This window comes from Aythya marila (assembly GCF_965140915.1).
Source record: "Aythya marila genome assembly, chromosome: 6".
Classification (NCBI taxonomy): Eukaryota; Metazoa; Chordata; class Aves; order Anseriformes; family Anatidae; genus Aythya; species Aythya marila.
Genome location: NC_139047.1, coordinates 35,177,050 through 35,194,821, shown reverse-complemented (window position 1 = coordinate 35,194,821; position 17,772 = coordinate 35,177,050). Strand labels below are relative to the sequence as shown.

Below are 17,772 nucleotides of genomic sequence, written 5' to 3'. Positions count from 1 at the left end.
CTAAGTAAACAAAAAGTTGTGGTACCTCCAACACCATTGTGTGGTTGCTGCTGGCACAGGAAAGCCATGTGGTGGCAGCTACTCTGGTGTGTTATGTCACGTAACACCATGTCAGTTCAGGACTGACAAATCTAAACATATGGTTTGAAATATTGGGGGAAATATTTCCTGGGGAGATGGGGTGAAGAGGCAGGGAATAGCTACTCTCTGTCTTTTGAGGAGTTTTTTGTTTTCTGAGCAAAAAGAACTTGAAGAAGCCTCATTGCTTTGCTCTTGCTTTGGAGGGGTCCGTGGTGATTTTAAGAGCCTCAGTATTACCTGAAAATGGTCCACAATCTGGGCAACTGCTCAAGTTTTTTGTTCTTTGTTTTGAAATCCTGATAGAAAATCTGGATATTTATATTTCTGATCCAAGTATATAAAGTTTAAGTCTCTGATCCAACAAAACACTGTGAGGAACATCCATTGACCACAAAAATGGGACTTACTTGGGTCTTTAAAAAGAAGTCTGTACCTATTTTTGTAGACTGATTTCAGTAAATCAGGAAGTATGGAATGAAATATATCAATTACAGAGTCAAATAAACATGAGAAAGCAGTTCCTAATGGCAATATCTGTTTCCCAAGAATCTGAACTGTTTCAAATGTATCATCCCTGGCACCAGCAAAAAAGGTGCCTGAAGGAATCGCTGAGAGCTGGATCCGGCTGCCTGCAGCTATTCAGGACCGAAGCGATACGGTTCTGCTGTGTTATAAAACAAAATGGCCACATTTTGCTCTCATTTACATATATGTCATTCCACTCAAACCAGTGAGCATTGTTTGTCTGCGTGAAGACAAAAAGAAGTTGTTTTGCTATATAATTACATCCATGATCTGTGAGGATCCTGATTAAAATAAAGCAATCTGCAGAGTGAATATACAACCGGAGGTCTTTACAAGACATGTTAATTCCGGGGCCGATTATAATGCAGTAGCAAATTTAGGGGCGATTTAGTTCTTAGATTGCTAGCAAGATCAACTTCATAAATTCAGAGGAGTAAAAGGAACTAAAAAATCTCCTCTTAAAGAAGAGAAAATCTTAACATAAACTCTCTTTTTTAAGCTGGTCTTACTTTGCCCTCTGCCTTGCTCCTGAAGTTGGTACAATTTCTCTCACTTAGGTATCAATCCCATTAGGCTGCTATATTATATGGTTAAAACATTGATGTAACGCAAGCTGCTACAGCAAATAATTGAAGTAATAAAATACAACTGCAGTTATTTGCTCTCCTCAATTGCAAGCAGAAAAAAGGAGAAAGGATTTTTTTAAACTGACCCCATAGTGTTACATACAGACAGCAAAACTTTTTTTTTTCTATTTTTTTTTTTTCTATTTTATTGCAGTAACACTTTTGAAAAACATAGTGGACTTGTTTTAATTTCTTTTTTCCCTATTATTTTTTTTAGGCAGGAAAAGCAATTAGTGTACATTGTGGAATTATGCCTTCATAATTTTCCTTTATATCCATAGATTTATTTTAAGGGGCAGGAATGCTGAAAGAATCTGAACGTACAACTACCTTTGATTTTTCCCCTAAAGGAATTTAATAGACAAACCTTTTTTTTTCTTTTTTTTTTTTCTTTTTTTTTTTTTTTTTCTTGTGAGCATCTCTAGGCCAGACTCACTTTGTCAAGCATAAGCCCAAAGTGTTCCACTAATGGCTGAAGTGTAAAGTTTGACTAAATGGGATTTGCGGCAGAAATAGTGCCAGATCCTAGCCCGTGACAGTATGTGTAGTAAGGCACAGTGCCTCACATCCTCAATTTATTCAGGAGGAAAAGACGGGATTTTTTTTTTTTTTTTTTTTTATAAATAATCTTCTTCATGGTTAGGATGTGGATATCCTCAAGTGTGAACTTTCCTGAATCTGACTAGGGGCTATGTCAGGACCTTCATGTTCTCATTGGCATGGGGTAAGCACCAGAGATAGTCAGCTGGCTTTAAATTTCTCTAGACTTTGTTTCAGCATGTAGACATGTCAACTGTTTGATTTACAAAGTGTATTAACATTATTTTAATATCTAGAAAATGCTGTTTGATTCTTTCTTATTTCATAGGTTAAGTGGTTTATTTTATTTATTAAGCCTATTGAAAAAGATTTTATGGAAAATTCTGAAGACAAAATGCACCATTTCCTTCTACATGTTCACTAATAGATATATTATACAATGCTAGAAAAAGGCAAAAGGCCAAGCTCATCTCTGGTGTAATTCCAGTAAAAGCAATAAAATTACACAAGGCATGAATTTGGCCCAGGCACTGTAAATGTTACTCTGGTGCACACTGAGTGTCTGCTTGTTTTTACTGGCAAGGCTTAAAATACAAATCCCCCCTTTTTCATAGAAATGGATACATTTCTCTGGAACAGATTAATCAAGGAAACAGGTATCAGGTAACTATGACAAAGACAGCAACTGGTTCAAGTGCCTGGCTTTTTTTTTTCGGCTTTTTATTCTTCTGACTAGCTTACAATCGCTGCTCTCAGAATTTTAGATATATATTTATTTTCTCTTTTTGCATTGTCATTGCAAGACTTTTTTTTTTTTTTTTTTTTTTTCTGTCTCCTTTTGTCTAATTTGTCTTGTATGCTCTTCCGTGATGTTTCCTGTTGACACTTCTCGATATTTTTTCTAAGTCGGAATGTGGCTTTCTAGCAGACACAGAGGCCCCAGAGTGAATACCCTTCAGAGCCAATTCTGACTTGGACCTTGCACAACGCTATTAACTGGCTCTTGCTCGAAGAAAGGTGGCTATAGTGGGATTGCCTGAGCCTGAAGACAGAACGGGTCAGGGAAAGCTTGCCAATATGTGTGCACTAAATTCAACCTCTCTTAATTTCTGCTCAGAAGAAGAAGGAGAAAAACACAAAAACATTTTAAATCACAAACTTGCAAGGGCTTTTCTCAGAATTTGGTTGTTTTACATTGCATTCGTCTGTATGTTTAAGTTTGTGCTTGCTGGCCACTTTAAAGTAAACATAGTTCAATGCCCTCAGAAACAGTTTTCCTCAGCCCACTAGAATTCCCTGGAAAAAGCTTTATCTGCTGAACTGCTGGATATTTTTGTGTGTGTGTAATTTTTTTTTTTATCAGCTTGTTTTGTTTCCTTTTTTTTTTCTTTCTTTTCTTTTTTATTCAGTGCTTATAAAAGTTGGGAGCAGAAGCCCTGTTGGAACAAGATAGAATCATAAAAGACTTCAGGAATCTCATCACAACCTAAACAGTACAAATTGCACATTCTTCATGGAAGTATTAGCTTTTAGTGCGTGCCTGGATCCAAGTATAATAGATTATCCCAAAGTGGGAAAGAATGAACAGTACAAAATTAGCAGAACTGGGAGCTCAGATCATTTGGTGGAGCAATATGATCTCTGCACTTTCAGGGTACTGAATGCTAAAGCCACTGGAAACAGTATGTAAAATTATATCAGAGTAAGCAAGGAAGCATGTGTAGGCCTGGGAGAACGAAAAAAGTTTGGACAATACCTTCCTGGAGGAGAATAAGTATTGAAATTCAGTGAATGAGCTTGTAGGGAACAAACTACTATTCATGAACAATTTCTTGTTCTGAAGATAGAAATATGGAATGCTAAAAGTTATGACAGAGAGAAAATACAAATAAAATACTTTTCAATGGTTGTGCAGGGGCCAACTGCTGTGGGAGAGTAACCCAGCACTGAGACTGAAATATAAAGCTGCCCTGTGAGCAGCATAGGTTTCCTCAGGCTGTCCTTCTCAAAGAAACCTTGCCAGGATGTGTCCTTTATGGCACCGTCTGATGGGTTTGGACTAACAGTGAAGCAGCTCAGGAACACCGTACAGTTAGTGGAAGCTCAAGGATGGTGGTGAGCATACTCTGGTAAAAATACCCGGTATGTTCCAGCTGCCTCTTTGGGGTCCTCAGGAACGGGACTGAAGTATTCTGGAGTAACAAATACATTTAAAAGTATTGCTTAAGCTAAATACACCCTAGAGGAACAAGTCACTGAACACAAATCTAATAATATGGAGTAACACAGCACATGCCAATAAGCTGCCAGAGGTTGTATAAATTGGTTATTAATACATACCTTGGCAGCACAGGCCTCTGGTCTTCTGTCATCCACACTGCACTCCACTAAACTACCCAGTACACCAGCCCAAAATGAGTGATCCCAGCAAGGGAGTCATCAGTGTTAGGAGATGGCTGGATTTTTTTTTATTTTTTTTTTAAGTCTTAGGCAGTGCTTTCTACCATTAGAAAATGAGAGAGTGTGAAATGGTTTTATATACTCTTTTTTTTTTTTTTTTTTTTTTTTCTTAGCTATGTAAATACATTCACAATACTTTATATTTTAAAAACTCATTTCCTCTTTGCTTAATTCCTTAAGATAAGTGAACCCTCCCCTATGTAAACGTCCTACCAGAATACTGACTACCTTTTAAGCAGTATATGATTTAGAAGGTAATTTTTTACTATTTTCTTATATATGTGTATATATATAGGTTCTAAAGTGCTTTTAGCTGCACTTTAGTATTTAGATTAAGAGATAAAAATGATGAAAGGGACACAACCTTCTGTCATTGGCATGGCATTTGGGAGGTGAGGTAGTTTAAAATATCATTTCTATCTTCATTTCTCTTCATCATGACGACTGTATTTCTTTACCACATCCCATAAGGTACTTTGTCTTTGTTCAAGACATTTTCTTTCTTAAACACTGAATATTCTGGGGTCTGGGACTTTGTGTGTGAGTGCACTGCTACACACAATGACATTATGACTAGTCAAGTTGGAGGTATGGACATCAAATCCAAACTGATTATTGATTTTAGGTTCTTTGAGGTGTTGAACTCTGGATGCCTTTTAAGAAATCTGATTTTCAAGTTAAAAATTTTCTCCCAGCTGTGTCCTGTGAAAACTGCACAGCCAAGCTCCCAGTACCCAGTGGTCACTCCTGAAGCCTTGCTGGAACTCCCTGTCCGACCCCAGCAGATCTCCCCCTGCCCAGGCCGAGAGCCCTGCACTCAGGGATTTTTGTCGCTGCTCTTATTTAACATGATTTGTTCACTGGGGCTCAGAGCAATGAAACCCAGTAAATAATACACTGGCCAAACAGAGAAGATAACAAAAGGAAATAGTTAAGGTACTATAATAATTTTAGCCATTCTTTTTTCAGGTCACTATAATCTGCCCAAAGATAACTAATTGTTCAAAGTAAACATTCCACTCCAACCACAAAAGGAATCCATTACACAAACATATAATTCACAGTCATTTTTAGTGGGTTGTAAACAGTTTGGAATGAGCATAAAATGGGACAAAAATCAAAGTGAGCATTTAGAAATGAAAAAGTGTTTGCTACAAAAGGTCAGTCCCTTTACTTGGCAAACTATGTAGAAAAGCCTGGGAAAATGTTGAACACACAAGCAGTAAGGGAATTTTAAAGCCAACAACCTCCCTGTTTCTTTAAACAGACATCGGAACCTATAACTGGATCCTGTCAAACAAACGACAGCAAAAAAACATAACAGCTGCTAAGAAGTAAAGTTGAAAGATAAAGTTTTCTAAGCTAAGAACCTTCTCAGAAGTGGACTAAAGGTCTTTCTTAAATCTTTAAGCAAGGTTATGGATCCCAGGGTGGCTTTTGGGCATCAAATCAAATATGTAATTTTGTGTATCATTCCTGTCAGAGCATCCTGTGCTCCAAGAAAAGCAACAGAAAACAATGTCTGCAATGTCCAGCTTAGAATGAAAACTGTACCTGTAATCACCAGCCTTGCTGCCTGCAGTGTCATTTCTCAAGTCATTTAGGCTGATTTGAGAACACTAACTCAGATTTGGAAACAGAGGGAGAAAATGAAGGACATTTCAAAAGAGAGATGAAAGTTAAATTATATTTCCCTGGAGCATTAGTACTGTATTTCTTTACAAAATCTAAGTACACTGGATACCACCAATAGGTTTAAGATACTGACTGCTTGGGGTGTTCATTTACTCTGCTATTAGATACACGGGCAAATGATCATCCCTGGAAGAGGGTTGAATATCAGGCTGTTTTCACATGGTAAAACTTTACTATGAGAAACACTGGATGGCTTTTTGTATAGGTAGACCGATATTTTTATTTTTGTATGCGTTCTACTCATGCCTTTCACTTATTTTAAAAAATGCAAAAAAACGCCAGGACCTTTAAAGGGTCACGAATAACAAAATAAATAGGCGACTCAAGAAATGACTGGAAATCATATCTGCAGCACCACTGGTCTTGTAATGGGCCCCACCCTTGGCAGAGTGCACGGCATGTGGATTACAGAGCAGCAGGAGGATTGTCCCAGGCTCTCCTTGCTGCACTGCTCAGCTCTGTGCGGGCTGGTGCTACCTATCAGATGCCCTCTGGGCCAAGCATGGAGTTAAAGAGGGAGGTCAAAAGATCAGAACTCGGGGCCTATCTAAGGTAGGTGTTGATGGCAAACCAACAGAATACACAAGGGAAAAATACAAAACAAAACAAAAAACGGATACAGGGTTCTGTGAAAATTTTCCCCTTCAAGTCCCCTGAGAAAGGAGAAAGTGGTAGAAATGGTAGAAATTTTTGAGTAGCCACTGTATTTCTTCAATCTGACCATGGCATGGTACAGAATTATTCCCTTCCCAGGTCACATCAGATGCATGGCTGATTTTTCTGTCAAGGATTTTGCATTAAATGCCCAGGGTCCAACACACTTTGCCAAGACACTATTGACTTTAGTGGCATAGCTCTGTAGAATTAAATTCTTCAGGCAAGAATTCCATCAAAAATTGTGAATGAATAAATAATACAGGAAGAATGAAGAAAAAAACAACTAAGCTTGTTATCCTCCTCCCCCCCCCCCAAAAAAAAAAAAAAAAAGGAAAGAAAAAAAGTGACAATTGCCTTGCAAGTTTACAAGAATGGGAATATTTTTAATTACTATCTATCTAAAACTCCACTGCCAGCTCTGAAAGATGGCTGATTGAATGTATAAAGACCCTTTGCTTCCCTGTTCTATTTTAATAACTACAAAATGAGCCTGAAAACATGGAATTCACTCTTGAACAAGTGAATCTGTGTCGGACAGATAAATATGCATTATGGAGTGAGAATTAGACCAGACCTTATAAAGCACCTCTGTCCTGAAGTGGTGAATGAGCAAACAATAGCCTAGGGGACAAACAACCAAAATCTGATCTAAGTTGCAGGAAAAAATATCAGAATAATTCCTCTGATTTTAATGTAGATATTCATTTAAAAATAGTGTAACTAAACAGGAAATCTTGCCAACAGTTAATGACACCCTCTACATTTTTAATCTGTGGAAGAATATTACTACAGTTAGCTATTGTATGTAACATCATCTACACAGGAAAATGTACTAATTAATATGGTTTATTCAGATCACCACTAGACTGTCTGTGCACAGCGATAACATTAAAAAAAAAAATCACACACAAAAAAAGAAAGAAAATCAATAGGTAAACAATAACTAAAAACATGACTTCATAAATACAAATATAGCCGTACAGCAAAGTATGAAAGTTTTGTAAGCAGCATTTAGGGTTAGTCTCCTAAGATCTCTTTTTCCTGATAATCCTTTATCTTAAATGAAGCACAAAAGTAACATTTTTGGTACAGTTACAGTATGTAGATGATATATTTTCTAAACACACACACACAAAAAAACAACTTCAGGAAAAAAATAAAAAAGCTTTTCTACAACAGCCAATATGCCAGCTGTACTAAGTATTTAGGCCATCTTACTAAGACTATGAAAGTAAACATACAGTTTTCATTAAATGTGCCTTTCCCATAATTGGTACATAAGTATTTCCCATGACTCTGCAGTTGAGTATCTTGGCTGGAGGCGTATCTGGCCATTAAGAGGAGGACTTCAGATCTGTTGAGTCTCAGCCATGCCGGGAGACTTGGCACCTCCACATACTGCTTCCTAATACCAACCCCGGTATAAAATGTCATCAGAAGCTTGCATAAACATTGGACTTAGCTTCACATAAATTACTGCTGTCCTGAGATAGTTTATGCCAGAACTTAGTAAAAACAACACTTTGAGTAAATAGAATGTGAGCAAATGCAAGCATCTTAATCCAAAAAAATGATAATAGAAAAACTGTATATCAAATATAAACTCATAAATACAGCGATAAAAATAAATTTTTATCTCACGCCATATGATTAGCTTTTATTTACATGCTAGACTAACTAAAAGGGATAGACTTTCTCCAAGTTACAGCAACTTTGAGGGAAACACAAACATATGAACAATAGCGTAATACTCCGAAGGATGGATTCCTCTGAAGAAACAGTGATATTTTCATTTTCTTCCTTGTACATTTCACACAGACAATAAACATCTAATTAGGTTCCCTGGATTTTTCTATTACGGTTCAGCAGTGCAGAGACCTTTGGCCTTGCTTCTCCTGGAGGAGTGGTCAGATACCACAAGTCACCTACGAAATATCTAGTGCATCTTTTGGAGAACCTGTGCTATGATCACAACCAAGCAGTCAATTAGACACGTTCTGCATGGTGTGGCATTTTTCTACCGTAATCCCTGCCTTTCTTTATCAAGTTCTGAATTTCTCCTTGCAATTCCTCCTCTATTAATAGTCACTTCACAAATGTATCCCCTTTCTTTGTCTCTCTCTTTCATCCAGCCTCCAGCCTTCCTCCAAAAAAACAATGCTACTATCTCCCCCTACCGAACAGTCTCCAGTTTGTTAGTCTCTGACTTCCTGCCAATCATTCTGGGAATAATAATATCCCAGTACTCTCTTTGCTGTATAATTAAAGCATGAATTTCCCAGAGTTTGAAACTCCAGGGTATTTTTATTGCACCTTTCACTATAAAACCAGGTAACAATGACAGAATTAAAATAGCCTTTTCCTTTGTGGTTAACAGTCTAAATATCTTTTTATTTTCCATTGGTTCTCTTGTTCTGAGACTCCGGTATATGACAGTGACAATGGGTTCACCCAGCCTTATTCTGAAAATAAATTTTCTATCTTTTGCAAGATATATGTTTCCCCAGATCCCTGGAACAAGTTGTAAACTTGTAACAGATGGTGATGAAGCCTCACATTTTTATACAATACATTTTAAGATTCTGCATCTACCGCATGTACCTTCCAAAGAAAATGACCTTCAGTGAGAGAAGATACACTTGAAAGAAAGGAAGGCAGGCAATGGTGTTAAGCACATCTTTTTATACTATGAAAATCTTTCTTATTAAATTAATCACAACTTTTAATGAGGATGAATACTCTTTCCAATAATCTCACAGTATCATGGCTTTGCAAAATAACAGTAAAAAATAGGTACCTGTACAGAGTTAAAAATATATATTTGTGGTTGCACTAGAATAACATTAATTTTCGTTGAATACAATTCAGGACTTAGGAAAAAGTATTGGCATTACATTCACCAGAGATTTCAGGATGAAAGTTGCTGACATTTTATCGATTTTTAGCATTTACTTACCCAGAGAAAGACTAAAACAACAACATGTCAAACAAAATATAAGGAATAATCAGCACAAATGGGTTTTATTAATGTCTTATTGTATAAAGGAAATGAAGATATAGAGTGGGGTATAGTTCAGTCCATAACTATATTATAAATTGAACTGCCTGCCTACTCTGGCAATTCAAGCAGAGTTACAAGGTTAAACTTTTGATTACTAACAGAGAAACAAAAAATAGTACAAAACATTAATAACTCACCTCTTCTTTCAACAGCTTTTATACACAGTCTTACAAATTGGGGGACTGTAGAATTCTCATGCTCACATACCAAGTGCAAATGGGAGCCAAAAATTTGATCTGCATTTGGGAAAAGAAAAAACAACATAAGAAAGTGCATTAAAGCATATTATTAGCAATATTTTATTTATTTATTTATTTATTCTTTTGCTGAGCTTGCATATCAATTAAAAACTCAATATGGGAAATGGGCCAACAAAGTTGGAGACGAGTCCCTTCTGAGTCCTACTGTTTGTTACCTTCTGCCCTGAGCACAGACCTCTCAGTACTTGCTTGCCTCAGCACTCAGGTCAAAGCTTCAGTTCTCATTTGTACCTTGACCTTTCTCAAGCTTGTAGTCCACGGTCTCTGAGTGTTTGGATGGGCCATAAACTACCATGTGGGTGCATCATTAGGACTCAGAGTACAATTTCATCTAATCTTTACTGGAGGTTTTAATCATCAAATTACCTGCTTGAAAAATGGAAGGTACTAAACATCTTTTGATGAGGATAGAATATGTTACATCAAGTTTAACTTGTGGTTTGTGTTGTTTCCTTGACAAATAAGCATTTAGCCTTATAATGCTACATTTTAATTTTTACGATGTTAAAGTTTTGATACACAGAATGTTCCTCTTAAAACATCGGTATAACCCAGTTAAAACTTTCAGATTACTAATTAGCTTCCTCCACCTAATTTCCACTCTATATATTTGAGAAATTACGTAAAGAGCAATCAGTAATGGGGATGTTGTCAGCTAGAATCAAAATGCATCAAACAGATGAACGAAACTATTCAATAAGAGCCAGTTAAATGCTGAAACAATAGGACTGTACTACCATCATTTATCCAAAGAGACAGTCTCCATATAGCATTTCAACAGCGTACTACACTTTGGAAATTGGAGTAGAGGCTTTCAAAAATGTTTGTAAAGACAGCTGAGGGGTGCTGGCACAGGGCTGGGCTCTGCAGAGCGGAGCCAACAAGCACACTCAGTCCTCGAGAGCCTGCAGCCCTCGAGAGTATCTGTGGCACCAGGACACTTTCTCCACAGCCAGTTCCACCACCTCCCACCGTGATCAGTTTGAAAGGTTCTTCCTCAAAGGAGCACAACATTTTCTCACCACCAGTCCAAATGCTGTTTGCTCTTTTTCTGCTTTGCAATGACATTAGCTTCGCCTTACTATCATTAACCGCTGTTATTTCTTACTATGCGTGGACTCTTTCGCAGCTTGACTGCCTTTTCTTTCCTAATACTTCAGACTAAGGAATAAGCTAGGAAACAAGACGGTGCATGGGATGGCAGGAGTTTTGGGCTTCTTGACATGCATCAGGGAAGTTTATTCCAGTACCTGGCAATGTGTGTGATCTGCATTCTGGTAGAGTATTTCAAAGCAAGCCTGAATTTAAGCTAGCCAGAGTTTCAGCTGCAGAAGGGATGGAGGACTGGGTTTGCAGAACTACACTGAAGAAGGTTGTGTGCATGTGTGGCGTTAAGCATTAGCGAACAGTCTGTTACATGTTTTGGGGTTATGTTTCTGACAAAGCACAGTCTGGTTACATTTTCTTCATAAAACATTTATAGCTGCCTTCAGTGGTAATTATATATACAGAGATTTATGATTAAAATGTACTAGCACTTCCTCTTTTGACATCTTAATTGTTTTTTAAAATTTTAGCAAAGACCTGTCAAATTCTTTGCATAATGTGGAATATTCTCCAATATAAATTATGTTAAAAAGAAGTAAAAATATATCTTATTTGCTTGACAAAGACACTTGTAAACAATTTCAGGAATAAAACAGTCAAGAAACTACACCGGGTTTAGAAGGCCAGTATGTGAAGAACTGAATGGAAATTAATGCAAGGATGTTCAGCAACTTCTCTTCTGTGCTATAACTGCTTTATAACCAACTTCCAGGATTTTGTAGTTACTCTTTCAGTCTGCAGTATGAATGCAGAATACTCACTGTTCTTGGGAGGAAATTTTGAAAAGACTGGAGACTGTTTTGCAATTCTCACCTCATCACCCCATTTCTGGATGTGGTTTTTCTGGATTTGGACTTGCATCTTCTACAGCAAACAGTTTAACTTTGTTTTATGTACTTTTCAGTTTACAGATATAGTCACATTATGTCTTTTGCAGTTAAGGTAATAAACACCTTTTCTTTAGAAAATAGGCACCGGTCATCAAAAGACACTTTGGTAAAACAATGACACAGAACAGCTTGGTTTTGTTTGTTTGTTTTGTTTTCCTCCTAGAAATTCATGAATTTTTAGAAGTACTTGATCTAATAAGTCACACAAATATTCTGAATTCTGGGTGCTCCATGACTATTTCTAGTCAATTTATTTTTTTCCTGGATCTGTTTCTGTACATAAACATGGGAATGGCAGAAGTTACACTGCCAAATTTACACTTACAGGTAACAAGAATAGTTGAGCAAAACTTACTTAATATTTGTGCAGAATTTTAAAAACAAGACATTATATGAATGCTAATTACCCTTTTTTTTTTTTTTTTTTTTTTTTCTCAATAGATTTATGTGTAACTAAGATATTGGTTCTTACTCTTTTAGAGGTGTATATATATATTAAATTGCTTCTAAGGAGAAACTACCCAGAACATCTTTTCAAAAAATAAGAACTGCTCCCAAAGGAATAAAAGAAGCAAAAAAGCCCTTGTTTGATTTATTTGAGATAAGGCTCTTCAAAACTTCATTTTTTATGACTTAAAAAAAAAAAAAAAGATGTACACAACACTCCTAACCTCCTGTTATGACAGTTTATGTTTCCTATCCAGCTTATTTAACTCAAATGCCTGGGAAATAGACACAATTACCACCTTATGGAATGCTACTTAACTTTAAATGCTCCCCTCTGAATAGAAATCCACTTTATCTTCTCAGAGTTATTCCAGTTTCTCAGGAATTATTTCCTCTATAGGCTCCTGAAATGCTCTTGTTTCATCATTTAAAAATTTAAACTAACAATTGTTCAGAAATATCTTTTATTAGAACAAAGGCAATTCCCATACAGTGGATTCTGTTCACAAGAGCTTGTACAAAGGAGCTGCATACTATGCCCATATACAGCTTTAATCATTCACTCTTTCAGCTGTTATCAATTTAAAACCAATGAAACTCCCACACTGAGTCCATTTGAGCAGTCAATTTTAATATCTTGGGGCATCTGTAGTTATTCTGAATTGGCTGCAAAAGCAGAACTAACAAGTTAAGCTCTAACCATAAGTCTACATCAGGCTGGTAAACCATACATCAAACACAGACAGTTAGTCAATACTGTAGTATGAAAAACCAACAAGCATTTTTAAGAAGAGCAATATATTCATAATATGTTTGGTGGTATGGTTTACATTACACATCCCTGCTATCTGTGCTTTAAACCTTCTATTTAAGATGGTGGGGTGTGTGACAGCTTTGCACATGGATATAAAATGAGACACCAGAAGAGGAGAGAATGGACATTCGCAAGTTGTATAATATAAAATGATGATTACAGCTGCAATGAATTGCTCGTTCTGGTGAGCTTCATGTTCTCCCTGAGTCTGACAGAGCTGCTCTTTCTGAGTAGCTTTCACAGGCTGCAGCAAAGCCACTAATCCTGAGCTGCAGAAATCCAGGCTATGGGACACAATACTTCTGGAAAAGAAACAATTAAAACAAAATCACAAAAGCCACATCCTCACTGAGAATGCCATTGTTTAACTGTTTTTGGTGTATAAGGATGAGATGTGGCCACACTGAGAAGGAATTCATATCCTAGTACTTTTCATTAAAAAAAAACAACAACAACAAAAAAAACCAGGGAAGTGAATCGCTAGCATCCTGAATTCTCAGGCAACAGCTCAAATTCTGACACGAGAAGAGGGCATAATGGTGTCATGTCCGAGTTTTTAAAAGCATGAATTGTACCTATGTAAAGTAATTCACTGCCTTCAAGGAGCGAATACTCGTGGAGTTAACTCTGCTACATCTAGATTTGAACTGCTGGGCTACCAAGAGCTTTGTATCAACATCTAAGTTTGTCTTCTTGATATGTTTGAACATTGGCAGGAAAAAGGGGGAAAAAAAGAAGGCAAAATAAGAGGAATGTGCAGGGAGGGAGACAGAACACCAGGCACCACAGCAGAGAATTCTTCTGGAGAGGGAAGGAAGGTGGTTGGAAGTGCCACATTCTGAAAGGTTACCTCTCGCTGCTCCATGTGTAGACTTGAAATACCAAGTCAGACACTAAAGTGATGCTCATCACCGACTGGGGCTCCAAATAATGCCACAATGCTTTTACAGTAAGTGGGCCAGATTCTCAGCTGACTGAAGTCAGCAAGGTTGTCAATGGAGCTCCCCTGATTTATGCTAGCTGGGAGTCTTGCCAGTCCTTTTAACATGGAGATTTATTATATAATGTTGATCTGTGGTGGTCATCAATTAAAAAAAATTACATTTGTGAGCAGTTACTGTTAAGTGGCATATGAGCTACCAGATTTGTTTCACATTCTCAGAAAAATAGAGAGTACTGTAGACACTGGTGTCTTTTAAGAAATTATGGTGTTTTACTGGAGACAAAAGTTCATTTGAATTCAAAGAGAGCGAGGATGCTGTACTCCTTTTCAAAGCAGGTCTCGAAAATGAGATATTTTAAAATTATCTGAATGATTTCTGACCATCGTGTCATGATTAGAGCAGCATCTATGGAAACATCACTTTGTCCAGTGTTTGGCCATCGAGAGGGTTTGGAAAATGTACTTCAGAAAGTCCATGTAGTGGTCAAAGAAAGAAACATCCTTGTGACCTACTGTCCCCACGAGTCAAAGGAAACATTTCCTAACTTTCCCTAGGTTATTATGGGCACCAAAACAGTTGCTAAATTTCTTTATAATTCAGAAGAATTACAAAAGAAACCCAAAAATAAGACTTAATTTAAACCTTTAGACTTCTCATGAACATTACACTCACTACATTGAATTACTCCAAAGTCCATTGGGACATGTGAAACAATTAGGATGTTCTCCCTCGTCTAGAAATAAAATAATTGGTGATCTTTGTGCTGTTATCTGCACAACCACCAACATATGCTCAGCCTTGTACTATAGGCTATCAAGCCAAATCACAGCTAGTTTCTTTCACCAGCAATTGAATGGCTTTTAGATTCATCTTGAAAAAGTTGTAACAATTCCAATTTTTATGCTATTTTGTTTTTTGCCTTAACTTACAAAATAAGTTCCATGAAGTTCCTTCAGCATCTACCCTTTGAAATAATAAAACAACAGCAACAAAAACTAGATATCTTGCCAGCTGCATTTTCCTCATTACCCATAACATCATTTATGTTGTTACTCATGCCTCTTCCTTTTCCTTTTCCTTTTCCTTTTCCTTTTCCTTTTCCTTTTCCACATTTGCTGAAAGAAAATTTTGTAATAGTCTATTGCCAACACAACCACCATAGCTTTAAAATCATAGTTTCATGGAAGTTTTTTTTTTTTTTTTTTTTTTTTTCCTAGACTAGAGAGGCTCAGAAATCAGGAGGTTAGCAGGGCAATATCAAGTTGAAGGTTGGCAATTCATTTGGGGCAATATTAAATCATGACAAAGCTCAAACACAAAGATCAAAGTTCAATTATAAAGTAGTTCTAAAAGAGAAGATTTATATATTATTTTTCTAGCTTATTAGTGCAGATTCTGTAAATTCTGAGAATATTTCAATTCCAAGGAACTGCCCTAGCATATAAATTTGAACACAGTTATTCTTGAAATAACACTGTTAAAATGGCAGGCCTGAAACATGCCTATTTGCTCCTTCTAGGTTTGCATGCATGTGTGGAAATACACAAACAAATTGTGCATATAGTCCCCCATATATGTTACACAGAAATGAGTCAAAATTCTTTTATTCCAAAGATATTTTGTGTAAGTAGCAGTGAGATGTAACTATGAGGGATGACAATCTTCATGGGATTTCTCACTAGAGCATGAAAATCCCCATGCACCAGCCCACTGCAACAAGTGGAGCCAGTGTGCTTCACGTTCAGGCTTCTCATAAGCAAAACACTAAAAAGCAAATGGGACAGCAATGACAAAAATAACTTTTTGTCATATAAAGCAGCAGTTCATTCTCAGATTACCATACAACTAACTTTTACAGCCTGGTTGCATTCTCTTGTTTGATTATCATCCTCCTATTCCTTATTCCTCCCATTTGACAAAAACATACTTTTTTTACTACAGATATTTCCTACATTCTACATGAACAAAGTTTTCTTAAGAGTTAAATGACAATCACATAATTTCTAGATTTTCTGATAATACTGTTGGCAGAACAAAGTACCCCAGGAGATCAAACTGCTATTTAATTTTGAAGCCTGTATTCCCAAATTTGGTTAATGCAGAGAAATGTGTCGAGTCTTCTGGCCAAGTGTATACACATCAGTGACTAACAGCTCACAGAACTGTGTTTAAGTGAACTTACCACCTTAAAATGTATTTACTCATGACTATAATTTACGTGTTAAATTTATTGGAGTTTTGGTTCCAATGTGACATACAATGTAAAAAATCAATATAGATTTGAGAGCTTTATAGTGCCCCTGGCAAATATGAATAGCACTTGATGAAAAGTGAAGGTTTTCACAGCACCTACAGTGCCACTGCTTTGGAGTAATTAACACCACACGCTTCGTAGATATTTATATCAATTCTTCACTAGCACACAGAACAGTCCTTTGTCAGAAATTCGGTATCAAGATGTCCTGCAAGGCTTTAGACACACTTTTATTATGAGCCCCTATTTTAAGGGATTTACAATTCTGACAGAAGCATTTCCCTATGGGATAAAAGTTAGTACGTGTGTTCTCAGAGCTGAAGGAATTTTGCTCTTGTAAAAATTGCTTAACATTTTTTTCCCCTAAGAAACAAGCAAATAAATAGTTTTGAGAGGTTTCTGCAACTGGTTCATTTACCTTTAGAAAAATAAATAGATGCATTTTATAATACAAAATTTGGCAGGCTCTTAATTTTTAATCTGGATGGTTGTATTTTGTGATTTAAAAATATTCTAATGTGAGCCTAAAAATTAACATTTAAAAGTGGTCTATGTATAAGCACTGCAACTGCATTTTCATAACATTTTAACAGATTAAGGGATAAACTCTGGTGAAGACAATGAAGGAACCTTATCAAATGTGCATTTCACATAGACTTACCGTAGATTGGAATTAAGCCGTGTTAACGAATCCTGCCTCATTTGCATGGCCAAAACCTAATCCTAATGAAACTGCACGGTAGATAACTAACATGTTTTCTTTAGGGTAACATTAGTTTGGTAATAAAATTGTACTGGGTACCAATTCTGAGTTACTGTGCCACAAATCATGCATCTTGTTTTTCTGTAGAAGAGTATCCCAGGTAGAATCAAGCTATGTTTATGAATTGAGAGCTTAATGCAAGTGTAGCCAAAACCAAATGCATCTGGCTTTCCTAGAGAGATATATTAGAGGATGGATTTGAGTTATGCTAATGAATCTGGATTTGTTAGCAGGGATCACATCTGATCCGTATGTAACACCGCAGGAGATTCATCAGCCACACTTTATTAAACTAAAAAAAAACACCCTTAAATCCAGAAATTAAAAGACTATAAATTACTACTCTATTACTGTAATAACTGAAACAAACTAATATGATGCATTAAAATCCCACCCTAAAACCACACGGTACTTCAAAGAGGTGAAGCCCTTCTATGTATTGAAATCAAACACTATGAATGTTTAAGGACAGATCCTGAAAGTTTGGTGTGTGAGACTGTGAACACACTCACAGACACGTGTGTATCTATGACACTTTTTAAAGTGCCTGTGGATGCTAGAAGCAGAAGCCCACCATTAAGGCACATAATGGTTTCACATATTGAAGACTTCCTTAGAGGAAGAAACATCGTGTTGAGCATTTTTGCA

At 36.7% G+C, this 17,772-nt stretch overlaps 1 protein-coding gene across 4 annotated transcripts in view; it reads right to left on the bottom strand.

The window, feature by feature from the left end:
* The window catches only part of ARHGAP15 (Rho GTPase activating protein 15), a 332,136-nt gene that overhangs the window by 118,881 nt on the left and 195,483 nt on the right, over positions 1–17,772 (bottom strand). For all 4 annotated transcript variants that reach the window (XM_082763341.1, XM_082763342.1, XM_082763340.1 and 1 more), the window contains one exon: positions 9,783–9,881. In XM_082763341.1, the coding sequence (XP_082619467.1) occupies positions 9,783–9,881 (99 nt within the window). The remainder of the gene's footprint in view (positions 1–9,782; positions 9,882–17,772) is intronic.